This window comes from Propithecus coquereli, unplaced genomic scaffold, assembly GCF_000956105.1.
Source record: "Propithecus coquereli isolate 6110/MARCELLA unplaced genomic scaffold, Pcoq_1.0 Scaffold149, whole genome shotgun sequence".
NCBI lineage: Eukaryota > Metazoa > Chordata > Mammalia > Primates > Indriidae > Propithecus > Propithecus coquereli.
The window spans coordinates 2,400,645-2,417,722 of record NW_012139302.1 but is presented as its reverse complement, the minus strand read 5'-3'; the positions used below and the strand labels follow the sequence as shown (position 1 = coordinate 2,417,722).

Sequence of the window (17,078 nt, the reverse complement as noted above, 5' to 3'; positions counted from 1 at the left end):
CACCGCGCCCAGCTGTTTCACAATTTCTAACAGAGCAAGTCAAACAGCAAATGGGGAGAAGTTACGAAAGGTGGCATTTTGTGACTGCAGCTTTCCCTATGCTTCCCTTTAGATACAGTTAATCGAAGTTAATAAGCAGTTTATGCCAATCCCTTTTCATAGTAAGAAGCCTTAACTTGCATAAGTAAAACAGCCATGAATGCTGTCTCACCTAAACAAACTCTTCATGCATTTGAACTTCTTGAGGTTAATACTGCTTCATGGTAACATTTTATACACTGACCACTTTGGAAATGAACACTGCTAGAAATTCACATGCCAATTTACCAGGATACATTAACTTTCAATGACAATACCTGCCATTCTTTTATGTTCAAAACAAATATAAAAATAATCTAAGTGTCTAACAATCCTTACATTTTTGTTGTTGTGTATAAGCGTAAGTTTTAGTACTTCTGAATGTTTAAGAATCATTGTTCAATGTTTAAGAATCAATGTTTAAGAGATAAGAAAAATGCAGATCTCTGTAGTCTGAGGTGGGGTCCATATGCCTCACTTGGTCTCAGGGACACTTAAGAAACACTAACATCCAGGATAACAATTTGAGTCTTTCACATCCAAGAATTTACAGCGACCAAAGCAACGACACCAACAAATACCAGATACTCTTCTCTACTAGTTGATGGCACAAGAGTACAGAACTCATGCAGGGCAGTAAAGAAAGCTCAAACTCGACACTAGCCTTCCCCACGAGAGGGTTCTGAGGCCCTCAAGCCCAGATTAACAAAGCCTTACATTACTGTGAACACCCGACTCAAGGCTTCCACCGAGGGCTCCAATTCTGCTCAATTGTGTCTATTTTTGTTTAAAGAAAAAGCATTTTTTTCCACACCCCAGGAATTTAAAGACCTGCTTCGATTTCTGAAGGGCTTTTTGGCAAGACATGAGGAACTCGTTGGGCCTTGACAATTTTTAGCACATTCAGTTTCTGATTTTGGTCAAGCCACTTCATCACCTGGGATCCTGAAATCTGAAAACTGAGAGGGTATAATTCCATTTTCATGTTCCCCTGGTAAGCTATTGGCAGCAGAATGGAGGCATGTCCATACTGAGCGTGGGCAGGAAGCCAGCTCTTCATCTCTTATCAAAGAGATCTAGAAAGCAAGACCTCTGTTACGTTTGCATACAATATTTGACTTACACATGGATGCCAGGCTAATCAAAAGACAGGCTAAGTAGGACTTTTCCCCTTTATGACTGTGATTTAGCAATCCACAAATAGTCTCCCTTTATTTTTCATCCTATACCTACAGGCGCTACCTCATACTTCAAGTATAAGAAGGCTTCTCCCTTAAGATGGAAAAGAAGGCACTCAAGTGTCAAAATACCGGTTTTCTGCCAAAAGGAAGGTAAGAAAAATGAAGCAGACACTTAGCCCATCAACTCCAAATACATTCTGGCAGGGCCCATCTACTGGATTACAAAGATCCTTCCCCCAGCCACCACCCCTTCCTCCTTTTCTTGAAACACTTTATTTTCTTCAGTTTTCCTCATGATAACTAACATTGGTCACAGCAGTTTGGAAACTGGTTTGATTCTTAGCAGAAAATTGAGGGGCTATTCTTGTTATTGTTAACATCCTCAAAACACTTAAATTTGCTTACTTTGCTCCAAGTGTTCTCAGTATTTAAAAAAAAAATTGCTGAAAAAATTTAAAAACTTGTTTCGACTGACATTAATTACCCTAATAAATAGGAGGAGAGGACAGCGATAGCATATTAGGAAGTATCTCCTTTCTTCTTATGAGACTTATTTGTAAATTGACAGCTCTAAAGCTGTAATAGAGTATAAAATTTTGGAAGAAGAAAACACAGACTAATACTTTCATTGATCATTTATGTTAATGACTTCAACCATTTCCACCCAAGTTCCTTGAAATTTAGCATTTCCAGCCAACATTATATTTTGCAATTTCTCTATAATCTTAAGGATGTCAACCCCCCAAGTGAGGGCGGGGGGAGAGAGAGAGAGAAACTAAAGGGGAGACTGAGTCTGTTGCATACCATTTGTCCTCTCTTTATAGTTATTTTAAAGGTAATAATGTTTCTTAAAAAAATATTAAAAATATAGGCTGGGCACAGTGGCTCATGCTTATAATCCTAGCATTTTGGGAGGCTGAGGTGGGAGGATCGTTTGAGGCCAGTAGTTCGAGAACAAGCCTGGGCAAGAAGAGTGAAACCTCATCTCTACAAAAAAGAAAAAAGAAAAATTAGCTGGGCGTGGCAGTGTGCACCTGTAGTCTCAGGTACACTGGAGGCCCAGGCAGGAGGACCACTTGAGCACAGGAATTTGAGTTTGCAGTGAGCAACTGAGTGATGTCAGTCAAATGAGTTTTAGAAATTCTTCAGCAAAAAAAATTTTTTTTAAAATACTGAGATTGCTTGGAGCCAGCTACCGAAATTTAAATGTTTTCAGGATATTAATAATAATACCACTGCACTCTAGCCTGGACAACAGAGTGAGACTTTGTCTCAAAGAAAAAATAAATAAAAACAAAAAAACCCCCAGGGACATCAAGGGACAAGCAGAAGTGCCGCTGTCCACAGGTGTGCTGGTGTGTATCTGTAGTAATATGGTGCTAACCTAGAAAAGACTACACATTTGAATTTATTAGGTAGAGCCAAATAGTCTAAAATGTTTCATTCATATACTGAACAATAGTTTGTGAAAGTTCCTTTTCACCTATCCTTGTCATGACACGGTATGACATATTTTAAAAAATTACCAATTTGATAATTTTTAAAAAGATTATGTTTTGATATATATTATTTAATCATGAGAAGTTGTGCATCTTTTTATCTATGACTACTCGCCATATGTGTATGTATACTTCATTCTTGTGAATTGGAGCTGTTGCATTTTATGAAGTAATCAAATATATCAATTCATTTGAGTTTTCAGCTTAAATGTTTTTGTGGCATATAGCTGGTATCATGTCAATTTAGAAGATAATAGCATAGATAAATCTAACTGCCTTACTGGGGTGCTGGAGTGAATCCCCACCTATTTATTAACCCTTTCGTAAGTTGATTATTTTCTAAATCAGTAATTCTCGAAGTTTAGCATGTGTCGGAGTCACCTGGTCAGCTGGTTAAGACAGATTGCTGAGCCCCACCCCTAGCTCTGCTGATTCAGGATGGGACCGGAGGATGTGCATTTCTACGTCTAATGAGTTCCCAGGAGGTGCTGAGGCTGCTGGTCAAGGATCACACTTTGAGAACCATTGCTCTGAAATATTCCTGGGGCATAGGAATTTGCAAATACTTACTCTATAAACTAAAAATTTGTTTCAAGACACAAATGCACATGAGATTTGATACATACTCTCAAAAAACTTACTTATAATTAGTAGGTGACATGTACACATCAAAGCAATACTAGACACATGTAATACACGAACTATAGGAACAGAGGACTGATAGTTTGTGTTCATCAAAGATTTAAAGGGGAAGTAACATAAGAATTGGGGTTTTGAAAGATGAACAGGATCTCAATAGGCCAAGATTGGGAACAGGCATTGTAGGCAGATGGAAACATAAAAAAATGCATCCAGGGTTGTGGACATCAGATTAAATTGCCTGGGAAGTCAGATTCATGAAAGAGAATACAGGGAATAACTATCTGCTTTGTCTGTCCTTGGGTATTTTGAGGACCAAGTGAAATTTATGGGGAAAAAAGGCAAAGTCTGCGATCAAGAAGAAAACAGAGTAACAATATAAACTCAGAAAAAATATACACAAAATCTTCTGGTCTGGGAGACGACCTCGTGATGAGTATGACTTAGCAGCTGGCAGCGACACGTCACTAACATGCCATCTGCTAACGGGAGCTCCAGTCATTAACATTCACAGAGCTAAACCCTGTATTGCCTGATCCCTTGCAAAGATCCCTTCAGACCCGCCTGCAGAGCATAACCTTATGATCTCAGAGAACTTCTGCTTGTCCTGCACAGAAAAATCTAACTGCAAAAATCACATGAAAGACGGTATATTTGCTGGCATGTTTCACATACTGGCATATGACTTCTAAGCAAATAGAGAATACCAATATAACATAACAATCCTGAAAAATGCACAATGTAGCTGGTATTTATGTCCTCTTAAATACCTTAACACTGACTGACTTACATATTCAAGGATGTTGAGTCTTTGGGCTCGGAAAACACCTTATTACTGAGTCATAAATGCTAAAATAGGGACTTTTTTTCTACCTATGACACTTACAGTGAAAAGATGCTGAAGCTGGATAAATAGCTCCACAAACCCAATTTTGTTTAACTTGGCAGCAACAGTAAGTAAATACCACTGGATACGGAAACACTGTAATAGATTCAGTCTTTAGTCTTATTCACCAGATGCCTGACCTTGGGCATATAACATAGTTCCTTTGAGCCTATGAAATGATGTGACTGAACCAGTTCAAACTTAAGGTTCCTTCCTTCACCGATAACCTTCAGTGAGTGCCGGCAGGAGTAAGAATGGCTGTGAAACAAGACTACCTAATGCTACGAGATGCGGCCATCACCAACAGCCCTGGTGAGAGCAGCCTCCTTCTCAACTCTGTTTATCCAATCTCCCCTGGAAAATTCTAAACCATTCTAAGTTATTTGAGTAAGAAAGACTGTGACCTATCCCTGTGGCGTATCTGGCGCCAAGCACAGAATCTGGGATATGGAAGGCATTTAATAAATATTTATTGAAGATCCTATGCCCTTGTTTAATTCTTAAATCTCCTTGCTATTCAAAATGGCAAATAATATAAATATACATACGCATGTATTTTTTGTGGTGGTAAAATAGATATAACACAAACCTTACTATTTGAACCATTTTAAGTGTAAAGTTCAGTGGCATTAAGTACATTCATACTGCTGTGCAATCATCACCACCATCCATCCCCCCAACTGAACTTTGTTATCTTCCCAAACTCAAACGCTGTACCCATCAGGCACGAACTCCACGTTCCCTCTTGCCCCCAGCCCCCGGCACCCAGCATCCTACTTTCAGTGTCTATGAATTTACTATTCTAGTTACTTCCTGTAAGTGGAATCAAAGGTATAGAACGCTTCATGAATTTGCATGTCATCCTTGCACGGGGACATGCTAATCTTCTCTTTATCATTCCAATTTTAATGTATATGCTGAAGCAAGTACCATATACACATATTTGAAACTCTCTAGGACTCCCTTATAAATTAGAGTGATGACTGAGAAAAAAAAAATTGTATACCTAGTGATATCTCAGTGGCAATGATAAAGTTAGTTTTCTTTTTATTCGACAAAAGCTACTTGATATTAGAAAATTATGACTAATCAAAAATTATCCATATTAGCAATTAAAGTTTCATATATAAAAATTTTAGATAACTGTTTATTGGCATCATTGCAAACTTATAAATAGCAAGAAACACATGTTATTTAGTTATCATCATTAGAAAAGAAAAAAGATTTACTGTAATGAAGAAAGATCACATTATGAGTGATTAATACTTTCAAGTACAGCTAGACACATGACACTTCTTTTATAGTGTATGCCACATCAAAAAGGATATGGTAGCAACTTCCTGTTCTATCAGATATATTGACTATCATTTGAGAGTAAACCTATTTTAATTCTTTCAGGGCTCAGCAATCATTAATGAAATAAAGGTAGGTTTTTGAAAAAGAGCAATTAATTTAAAATTTCAAATAATAATCTGTCTCTCAAAAAAATCCCCACATTCTTTAGAATGTGAAACGTGGTTTGCTTCCAGAGTTTCCTAAATAAAGAACATGCAATGAAAATAAAAATCACCATATTAATATGACATACTCCCTTTTCCACTTCTCAGCTCTCCACTGTTTATGCCCCAGGAAGTTCCTTCATAACTTGGCAAAACTTCAAAAGGAACTCGCTATAGCCTCAGCATGTCATTTCACTATTGCAACCTCTGAAAGAGAAGAAATGAGCAGTTTGCCAAGGCCAGGCTGTCCTGAGAGGCTTGAAACCTGTAGCTGCACCTCTTTCCTTCTCTAAGATGAGTGTGTCTCTGGTCTCCACTGGCTTAACAAGCAGCTACATCAAGTTCATTGTCACAGAGGATGCTGAAGACGTAGAACCACACCTGGATATGGTTAGACTCAGCGACCCAAACCAAAAGCAAAGATACAGAGACATGTACAAGACAAAACATGTAGTTTCCAGGTGCTGTTTCAAAGAAATAAGATTTAACTCATGCTTTAATGAATACATATAAATGAATAATAATTATAAAAAGATAAACACATTAGACAGGTAATTTTAAATCCACTGTCTGAGGTTGATGAATCTGTCGACAGGAGTTAAAATTAAGTAATACCCTGGCCTTGGCCCTCTGACCACCTGTTTCATGCCCCAAGTCTAAAATACTCCTGATGAGTAGTGTTTTGATGCATGCCAAGTCAACATTCCTCTGGAAACATGTCTCATAATTTGGGAGAGGTTAGTAGACTGATCCACTCTTTTTGATGAGATATTATATTTCACCTTTTATGATTTACTTTCTAAAGCAGCCCGTAGTATGTATATACGACAGGGGAACTGTTAACAAAGAATAATGGAACAGAGAATACACTGCAAAATGTGTTTCTGATTTGAACGGCAAGAGGCAAATTAACATTCCTTCCAAGCTCAGTCTCACATGCAAACAAATTCATCTCATTCCCAGTTAGTGTTTATGGAAACATATTTCAAAATTAATCTCAATTTGGATTCATCTCCATATTCAGGGTGGCAAACATCATTGATTTTTTTCTCCTTTTTTTAAAAAAATGAACCTTGAAGGCAGCTGCTTGTGAAAAACAGAATAACCAGCCCTTGTTCCAGCCTGAAACCAATGGTTGTTCCCAAGACTCTACAAAAAACGAGGACACATCTGCTCTAGTGTTCCATGCCAGGAAGTAGTCCTGCAGCCACCACTGTGGTCTGACTTCACTCCCCAATCATTTTAGTTGAGATTTCTTTTTAGATTTTGTTTCAAATAACGGGGCCATACATATGAGCTGGGGAGTTGAGAAAATAACTTTACGACTGCATTGGATCGTCATGGGGATCAGCAGAGCTTGGTGTGGGTGACCCTGCCTCGGGCTTCATCCACTTGGTTGAGGTGCCCGTACACACATATACATAACAGGATGGCATAAAAACAGACAAAAACTATTGGCATGTCACAGTCATCACAGGTTTAAGGAAAAGCTCACAAGTAAATTCTGTGGAATCTCACCAAAATTTAGAGCGAAAGATGACAGTGTGCTGAATCAATTCTCTTGCTACTTCTAAATATTAACTTTCCTTAATGGGGCTCCAGGTGCAACCGTCTCATAGTGGGTATCTGTGCCAGTAGTTACAGTGTTGTTTAAGCCTCATTTCAAAAATTACAATAGCAATACTCCCAAAATTGATCTACAGATCCAATGCAATCCCTACTTTTTTTTTTTTCTTTTTGCAGAAATGGGAGAACAGAGATCTTAAAATTCATATGGTAATGCAAGGCACCTGTAATAGTCAAAGCAATCTTGAAAAAGAACAAAGGTGGAGAACTCAACACTTGCTGATTTCAAAACTTACTACATATCTACAGTATCAAAATAGTGTGGTACTGCAGTAAGAGGTATGTAAGTCAAAGGAATAGAGTTGAGAGTCAAGAAATCAACCCATATTATCTATAGACAACTGGTTTTGGACAAGGATACGCAGACCATTCAATGGGGGGGAGAATAGTCTTTTTCAACAAATGGTGCTGGGATACTGGATATTCACATGAAAAAGAATGAAGTTGAACCCTTACCTCACATCATATATAAAAATTAACTCAAAATGAATCAATCATCTGTAAGAGCTAAAACTATAAAACTCAAAATGAATCAAACAAACTGTAAGAGCTAAAACTATAAAACTCTTAGAAGGAAACATAGGTTTAAATCATTATTGTGACCTTGGATTGGGCAATGGTTTCTTAGATATAATACCAAAGCAACTGCAACAAAACAAAAAAATTGATAAATTGGACTTCAAAATTAAAAAATTTTGCGTATCAAAAGGATACTCTCAAGAAAGTGAAAAGACAACCCACAGAATGGGTAAAATATCTGCCAATCATATATATTTCATAAAAATCTAGTATCTCAAATATATAAAGAACTCTTACAACTCAACAATAAAAAGGCAAACAACTCAATTAAAAAATGAGCAAAAAATTTTAACAGATATCACTAATTTGTTTATTTGGACTGAACAAACTGCCCATAGTGAACTACTGCAATGGCATGAAAAGGACCCTGTGGTTTATGTTTAATTCATCTAATGACTGCCAGCCAGCGTCCATTGGAGCACAATAAACAAGATCAATACACTGCACTGAATTATATATATTAATGTCAATAATTTGTCTTTCAGAATGGTAGAGGTAGTGCCTTTTTTTTTTTAGAGAAAAACTTTTTGACATTCATTCTTCCTAGAAAGTATATTCTTTTTAATGTAGCTCAAAGGATTGGCTTTTCCTCTAAAATTGTGGAGTAAAAACACAAAAGAAGATATAGGAATGGCGAAAAGGTAAACTAGCAAATTATTCAGGAAAACTGATGTATTACTTTAAAGGTCCTTATCAACCGCTTCTGCAGATCAACCAAGTGATACATATGCTACCTTTTAGATTCCATAATTAAACTCTAAAGCAAGGAAAAGAGAATTTACATAGTATCACATGCAAAAAAGATAGAGAGAGCTAAATGAATACAAAGCACTCCCCTAGCCACCATGGGGGAGTTCAACACTTAAGGCTGGTAACCTCCTAAGAGACCAGTTGGGGACCTGAGGTACAAACTACACTGGTAGTCACACATCTATACCTTGCTGTTTGGATCCCTTTCAACATGGCAGCCCAACCGTCAGAAAACTGGGATGCTATCGTAATAGTATACTGTATTTTCCCATCTTGAAGTTTAAAACATGCTTTATATGTAGGTGCATTCATTTGACAATGCATTTTCATTTATAAATTATTGCTTTTATTTTGGAAGAGTAATTGCCTTGCTAGGGTGGGGGTGGGGGGTTAGAGATATACATTAAGAGATAGGCAGCTAAATATATGTTATGCCTGTTACTCAGTTAACGAAACTAGGGAAAATATGACCAAGAGGCTCTGAGACTATTATAAAATCAATGGGGGAATATGCCTTTGGTTGTTTATGATATGAATAAATGTTCTTACTTCCAAATACTTAAGTCAGCTGTAAAACATAAAATCTACACGTTTAAAAGTCATTTCTTATGAAAAACAAATAACAAGAACAGACTAAGTTGATAGCTCTATCTTACTTTATTGAATTTGTTGATTTTCTTCTCCTTTATGCTCTTCTTTGACTAACAATTACACATAAGGACACTTAAAATTCTCAATAGTACCAAATGTTCTATTTTGTTGGACTGGGAAGTGCTGTAAATATTCTATTTTAAACCTAGTCTACTCTGGACTCATTAAACGTCCCAGTCAATAGGTTTATTAGAAACAAAGAATGGAAACATTGTCTTTCAAATAAGCATGCTGCGTTTTTCCTGAAGAGTATTTTATCAACAGGCCACAGTAAAATTATAATAAAAAATAAAATTATAATAAAAAATAAGCACTTTCATTATTGCAAGAATCTGGATTCCCCGCCATATCTTTCCATCCTATCCCAATTCACTATGGATTTATTCAGCCAGAGATCTTTCCCACATCTGGTTTATAATAATTCATGTTTTTATTAATTTTGAATGCTAGAAGAAAAAAAAAGCAGGGTATGAAACAATTATGTCTTCCTTCCCCTCTTCCTTCCTATTGCCTTTCTCATAAATTGGTCATTATAGCATTCCATAGAACAGCCCTCTCTGAATTGAGAGCTACCACATCTTTAACGTTGAGGTAGCTGCAAAATGAAGCACTTTGATAAATAACCTCAGTGCCAAGAGAAAGAGTAGAAAAGAATCCTTTTAGCACAGATTTAAGGAAGATTACAAAGGGCAAAAAAACCAATCATTTTAAAATAATGATTTGACAAAGCAAAGGTCGAAGGGATGAAGGAATTCGGCCTTTTTTAACATTTTGCTTAAACAATGATTAAAGCAGAATGTGGACATTAACGAGGAGCCATATTTTCATTAAAATAATGATTCTATCATTTGTTGAATGAAAAAAATAATGTCCTACATAGCTATTTAAAATAGATTCAGGGATTTTTTTTTTTTACCTCTACAAACAATGCCTTAAATCATTCTTTGCAAGAAAGCTTCATAATTTGCATGGAAATAACTTTTTTTTTTTTGGAAAGAAAAATACTAAGTAATGAGCGACTGTGCCCGGGAACTTGCACAGAATAATTCAAACTGAACTGAAAAAAATTAGTGTAAAATAATACGAGGTAAACCTTTTCTAAAACAACTCATCAGGCATTTTTGAAAATTCATACTTATTGGTGAAATAAATAGCCTCAGACTATGGTTGACAGACAGTCAAACAGGACAACATAATTAAATCAAATGTCAAGGTATGTGAATTGGGCAGATTACCAAAGAGAGGGTCATGGTCCAATATATTAATAAGACCATGTTGTAAAATTTTATTAAGAACTGTCCTTTGATAACTTTGTCAACTGCATTCATTTGGTTGGCTTGATCAACTACAGCTTTACAGAATGCTGTGGCCTAGGAAAGAAATTTGTTTTGTGCAACACTTGTGTTAAGGTACCAAGGAAGGAGCTTAGGGCGGTGGGTCTTTAGGGTTATGGAGGAGCCTACCTGATCAGTCTAAGTCAAGAAGCATCCACCTTGTATCCCAGGGATTTGCTTCAACTGTACGTCTATCCCTACAAAGTACCAGGCTCCCTGCTGGATCCTGAGGAGGAAAAGATGACCAAGACACTGTCTGGAAGAGCTCCCAGAATGAAGGGCTGGTGGAGATATAGCCAAATAATTTAATATGAATTGGAGTGTGGTATTAGAGGTGGATACTCAGTGCTTTAGACACTGAGGTTAAGGAGAGGAACATTCTACCTGAGAGAGGAGGACAGGTAGCAGAGAGAACACGGATGTTGGACTTTGGTGGACCTTGCTTCAATCTCCCACTTTTATTACCTTGCTGTCTGGGCTGGGAGAGTTAGTGACCTCTCTAAGGTTCAGTTTCTTCACTTGTATATCGGGAATACTATCACTGAATTCTCTAGTGTCATAACTAGCTCATATGTTTCATCTGTGTGACATACAAGAAAGCCTCACTTCCAGTGGACACACCCAATGCCAGAGGGCTTGGCTCCACGAGTGGGATGTAGAATAAATGTTAGTCCCCACTCTTACCCTAAACCATCTGCCGGTGGTCCTGTGCCTCAAGGGTAAACTTTGATAAAGAACTTGGGCCCTTGACATTATCACTGAGTGACAGCCATATTAGCTGGATATGTGGCTGTCACTCAAATGCTAGCTCTTCTCTCTCACTCCCTATGCAAATTAGTAAGGGTGTATAAGAGCATGGACATTTCAGTTGCATGTTGAAGGATGCAACTTTTCAAGCAAGGAAGAACCACAGGCAGCTGTTGTTTGTATTTTAGCAGGGAACCCAAGCAGTCCTGAAGAGGAGGGATTTGGGTGGGAGGGGACCACTGTGAGACATGAGGTAGGGTGAGTAGCTGGGAGTCTGGTGAAACATGATGAGAGGACAGGATCTGAGCTAACGTCGTAGATGTGCAGAACAGGGATTCCACAGGGACGTAGGAGGAAGAATACATAGAACTTGAGATTGATAAGAAATCATGGGTGAGGGAGAGGAAGGTGTCACGGATCAGTTTAGGCCAACCAAGAGAACCTGTAATTAAGAGTATAAAACAAGTAAACTTCCAGAGGGACACAATGAGTTCTCTGTCATACACAGTGATTGGAGGTTCCAATAGTCTGGAATGTGGCATGGGGATTCAGTGGATGGGGTGCTGCCAGAACTAGGGATTTGGGGTTCACTGGAGTTAGTAGGAAAGTAACATAAACAGACAGGATGTCTCGGAGAAGCACAAAAGAAAAAAACAGGGCCACAGCCAAAACTCACTGGCATTATGAACTCCAGTCTCTAGGCACAATTCGTTGTTTTTAACATATCTGATGCCAATTTGCACCTTCACCCATGGCATTCCTTCTTTCTAGCTGGGCTGCTTCTTCCTCATTTTCACCCGTAATAGCAAATTCTAATTGGAGCATAATTCATGGAAGCGAACTTACCTGTCACTAAAGATACTTTCCAGAAAGCACTTGCTATCATTATTAATTAAACTATTGTATCTCTCTCCAGATATCTGACTGCATTAAACATATCCTAATTGCCTGTATTTATAAGCATACACTTTTATACAAAATGCATGCATTTGTAGGTACTTTCAAATCTTGTCATTTTGCCAGCAGCTCAGAATTTTTGTATCCTTATTGGCACAGAACTGACTCCAAATGTAAAGTCTGATTATGCACAGAAATGGCAGATAAATGTGAATCAGACAAATGACAAAGCAGTTAATCAGAGACTAATAGAGTGCAAGAAAGACATAAACTGGAAGAAATCTATGAAGATCCTATTTAGACAGTAAGCCCAAAACAATTTTTATTATGGAAAATCCCAAACACATACAAAAATAAAGAGAATACTATAAGGAACCTGCCATATCACGCAGCTTAAGCAATTGGCACCCATGGCCAATCTTGTTCCATCTATATTCCTACTGGAAAGTGAGTTATTCTAAAGTGTTCCCTTAAATGGAAAATGACTATAGAAGACAACTAAGCTCAACCCAGAAAATCTGACATTTTCCCCAGCAAGCCCTTTCTGTTGCTTTGGTATTAGGAGTGCAAATGGTGCACAAGTCTAATTAATTGAAGTTTATTACTGCGAGTTTCTCTTTCTATAGGAAACAGCCATTTAAAAATGGAAACACCTAGGATTCCAAATGAAAGATTTTTAAAAAGATTATCTTTCAGAATTTGGTATGTAGTATGTTTAGAATGACAAAAATACGTATTTTTAAAATAACATGTTCTTAATCCAAACTAATGGCTGAGATTTTTTAGTTTCCTTTTTTTTTAAAGAAAAAAAAAAATCCATGATTCTAATTATCTAAATATCCTCCTCGTCACTGAGATTTGAAGTTTATAAATTTGAAGTGTTACCCTATTCTTGGGCATTCTGCAACACTCACGATATCTGAATCACCATCTGTTCTGTGGAAGTGTGACTCATTAGTGGTTGTTTTCAGTAGCATATTGCTGAATAAAAAGTTCTAATAATTTAATTAGAAAGAGTCAACCATAATTACTGGGTGAGAGTGGAATATTGGTCATAAACTTTCTAGACCTTTGTAATGGCTTATTTCCCTAGAGTGTGGCATTACCTACACCAGCTCCACTAAAGTCACATATGAAACTAGGCTTAAGACAGCTATGAGGTAAAACTGTATTACCTAGAAGATTTTAGCTTCAGTTCATTATTAATGTCATAAATTATCTGGTTTTGTCTCTTTTACAACTATTTGGAGAACTTTCTTATACTTATTTAATAAACAGTATTTCAGAAGTTTCTTACTGATTTCTATCCTCCAAATGCATCTAAAAAGTTTATTCATTTCCTAAAGAAACTTTAAATAGAGTGAAAAATTAACTGGAAGTGTATGTTTTCAGTCCCTGGAGTAGACCAAAACTCCACCATCTTCATAAGCTCTTGCTCAACATTGAGTCCACTCTTCTGAACAAAAGCTTGGACAACACATTATGAAGTTTCTTTTGCAAGTAGCTGGAAGTACAGTTGATTTTATCCATTAATATGCAGTACTAAATAGACCATCATCACCTGACACATGCCAAATACTTGATAGTAATACAAACATTTACAAGGCAGTATTAAGTCAGAAAAGAAAGAGCAGAATAGCACTAGCATGAAATGGAAAAAGCGAGTCAGCTGCTCTCTTGAGCGGTGTTTCAGGCACTTCCAAGTGGGAACTGCTGTAATGAGGGCATCCACCTACAACATCCTGGGTGCTCTGATTTCAGATGATAACCTGTATCTGGTTCCAATGCAATTAACAAATGGCAGGATTCTTCATGGAGAAGGATATGCCAGATACATACAGCTTATTTGCTGATATGCGCTGAATCTCCAGTGCACCTACATTTGCTTTATGTTGAAATATGCACCATCGTAATCGTCATCTATGTACCATTGCAAGGTAAAGTTAGACAAACGTGGGCATTTTGTAGATTTACGTAGAATCATGTAATACTTTACTCCCTTTTGTAAGAAAAACAGAAATGGGAGAAATTAACTCATATGAAATATTAAATATGTTGCTAGGAAACCTAGGGACATAAAAGACAGTGGACACAAAGTGTCAATTTCCTGGTCTTGATAATGTACTACAGATATGTGAGATGTCTCCCCTTGTGGGAACTGGGTGACGGATGCATGGGACCCCTCTGTATTATTTTTCCAAGTTCTTGTGAGAGTGTAAGTATTTCAATGATTAATAGCCCACTACCTTTCAAGTTTAAACAACAATGTGGTTCAGAGAACCATTTTGCATCAAAGAGAGTGGTGTCTTAATATAACAATAACCTCAAAGTCAGAAGTCACGGCTATGTGTTTTGGTTGTGCTACCTAGGATGCACGTGACATGGGCAAGTGAGTCACTTGAATTCTAAGTTTGAGCTTTTTCATTTGTAAAATGGTGCTGTCGTGCGACTTAGGAGATGAAAAAAGAGTTTCTTTCCTCTTAATTAAGTACGAAAGCATCAAAAAGCAATACACTGAAGACTGGATAAATTAGGAAAAAATTGCTACCAAGTGTAATTCAGGAACAAGTGGCTCATTATTACACAAATAAACCACAAGTCAGGTTACACTCCTCTAGTCCTGTAAGTATGAAGAGGTAAGAACCTGATGCAATTGCTAAGGGGAGAGAGCTAGTGCTATTCTCCAAGAGTTTCACAGCAAAAGGTAATCTGCTCTTTTAACTTCCACATCCCTGATACAGATAACTCACTTCCCCGATTTTCCTCAGGGGCGGGATGGGGGATATATTGAAATGCACGACATCAAAAGAACAGCTTGCTTACCAACTTCATCCTGAATCTCCTCGGCCACTGCAGGCACGTTGTAGAGCAGGGAGAGAGACTGATTCATGCGCTCATAAATCACACGGAGATGTGTCATAACCTGCACCAAAGGATGACAACTCCAGGTAAACAATGCCCGGGTTGGAGCAGTTATTTTTCTTACTACGCGCCATTTCCAATGTAAGTGACAAACACTGCTGGGACGTTTATCTCATAGGGCAACCTTATTTTTCTTGTTCTCCTATTTTTTTGTTCTTTAACTTCTGAGCTCAGCTTTAAGACTTATCTTTAAACTGACCACTCTAGTGTGTACGCTTACAGCAGCCAATTAGAAAGACCACCTCTGCCAACTTTCCTAATACCAAGGCTCCCTGAATAGTGCTGATGTACTACATATACTTCTTTGCAAATTTTCCAACAGAAAAGGACATATTTCAATTTGACTGGATATTTCATGCTAAATATATTATTTTTTAAAATTCTGCCATTCAAGGAAATACAAAACTTTCAATTTCCTGTAGTAGGTCCCGGTTTTGGACCTTTGGGAACAGGGGAGTATAACACATACTATTACAGCGCTTCATTTAGGCTCACATTAAATCCAAACATTGTGGTAGCAATGAAGTTTATGATTGCCTGCCATAATTTAGTTGAATCAATTTTAAAGGTTTTAGTTCACATAACTTTCCTTTTCTGCATTTTTGTTGTCAAGAGTTTTAAATGGTTCCTTACGAATCAATAGCCGTAGACATTCAGGAAATGCCAAAGCACATACTGTTTTCAGAGCGACCTTTAGAATTTATCAGGGAATTAGGAGCTCTTGCCACTGAGGACACAACACTCGTAGGTGCTCTTGAAATGCCTGGAATCCTGTCACCAACCCAAGGAGCAAGAACACTGGCTTGTGAAAGTTGCAGATGGGTATGACATTCAGCGCTTACCTGGGACCGGATCTGGGCCGCTTTCTTGGGATCCACCATGCGCACATGCTCAAAATGCTTCAGGGTGTGCTGTCTGTCTTTCTGTTCTGCACGGACATACTTCTTCAGCATGTTGAACACATGACGAGGCTGTGGGGGGAGAAAATGAAAAAAAAAATGTTTTCAGATTTGTGCAAAATATTGCTTATTCTATTGGTGTTGCGTCCAGAAGTCCCACTCATTCATCCTGTGACGTGAAAGCATCACGGGTCATCTTTTGCCATTCTCCCTTCTAAACATTTCTCCCACTTCTTTCTTCATGAGTAATTATTTAGATGGGATACTTCATTTCTACAAGAGCACTGTGCATTTTCAACATATATGATGAATGTTCACCTTAACTAACACTTTCTTTTTAAACAGGAGCATCTGCTACAGAAGGAAAACAGATTTTGGATCTGTCAGATTTAAGTTAGGTCCTTCTCTTCTCCCACCCAAATGTACAGGGGCATATATGAGACTACATTTCTATACACACAGTCTGAAAACCAGAAGTAATACTGTACAAATAATCCCACCATCGGTAATATATAATAGTACAATAATTGAAATGAGAAAAATAATAGGCAATTTAACCACTATTAATTTGTAGGCCAAGAAATAAGTGATAAGCTCTAAGAGGCATTTTATTTTTCTAGGAGAAAGGCCATTGCTAAACTGTATTTATTTTACTTTGAAATTTAATTAAGTCCTTTCTGAGCCATTGGATTCTCTTTCAGCAACAATTATGTTTCTTCTTAAGTGCTTCTATTTTTTGGTAATTGGTTTCATTTCATTTTCAGTTTTACATGAAAACATTCATCCTAATTTAAAAAAAAAAAGAACAAAGGCTCTTTTGTCTTCAGCAATTCCATTGCTGTACACATTCTACTTTACTTTGAAATTTAATTAAGTCCTTTCTGAGCCATT

General features: G+C 37.4%; 1 protein-coding gene across 4 annotated transcripts in view; it reads right to left on the bottom strand.

Moving 5' to 3' along the window:
- Positions 1–17,078, bottom strand: part of APP (amyloid beta (A4) precursor protein) — a 269,005-nt gene that overhangs the window by 42,915 nt on the left and 209,012 nt on the right. For all 4 annotated transcript variants that reach the window (XM_012640140.1, XM_012640141.1, XM_012640142.1 and 1 more), the window contains 2 exons: positions 16,131–16,259; positions 15,190–15,289 (listed from right to left, as the gene is read on the bottom strand). In XM_012640140.1, the coding sequence (XP_012495594.1) occupies positions 15,190–15,289; positions 16,131–16,259 (229 nt within the window). The remainder of the gene's footprint in view (positions 1–15,189; positions 15,290–16,130; positions 16,260–17,078) is intronic.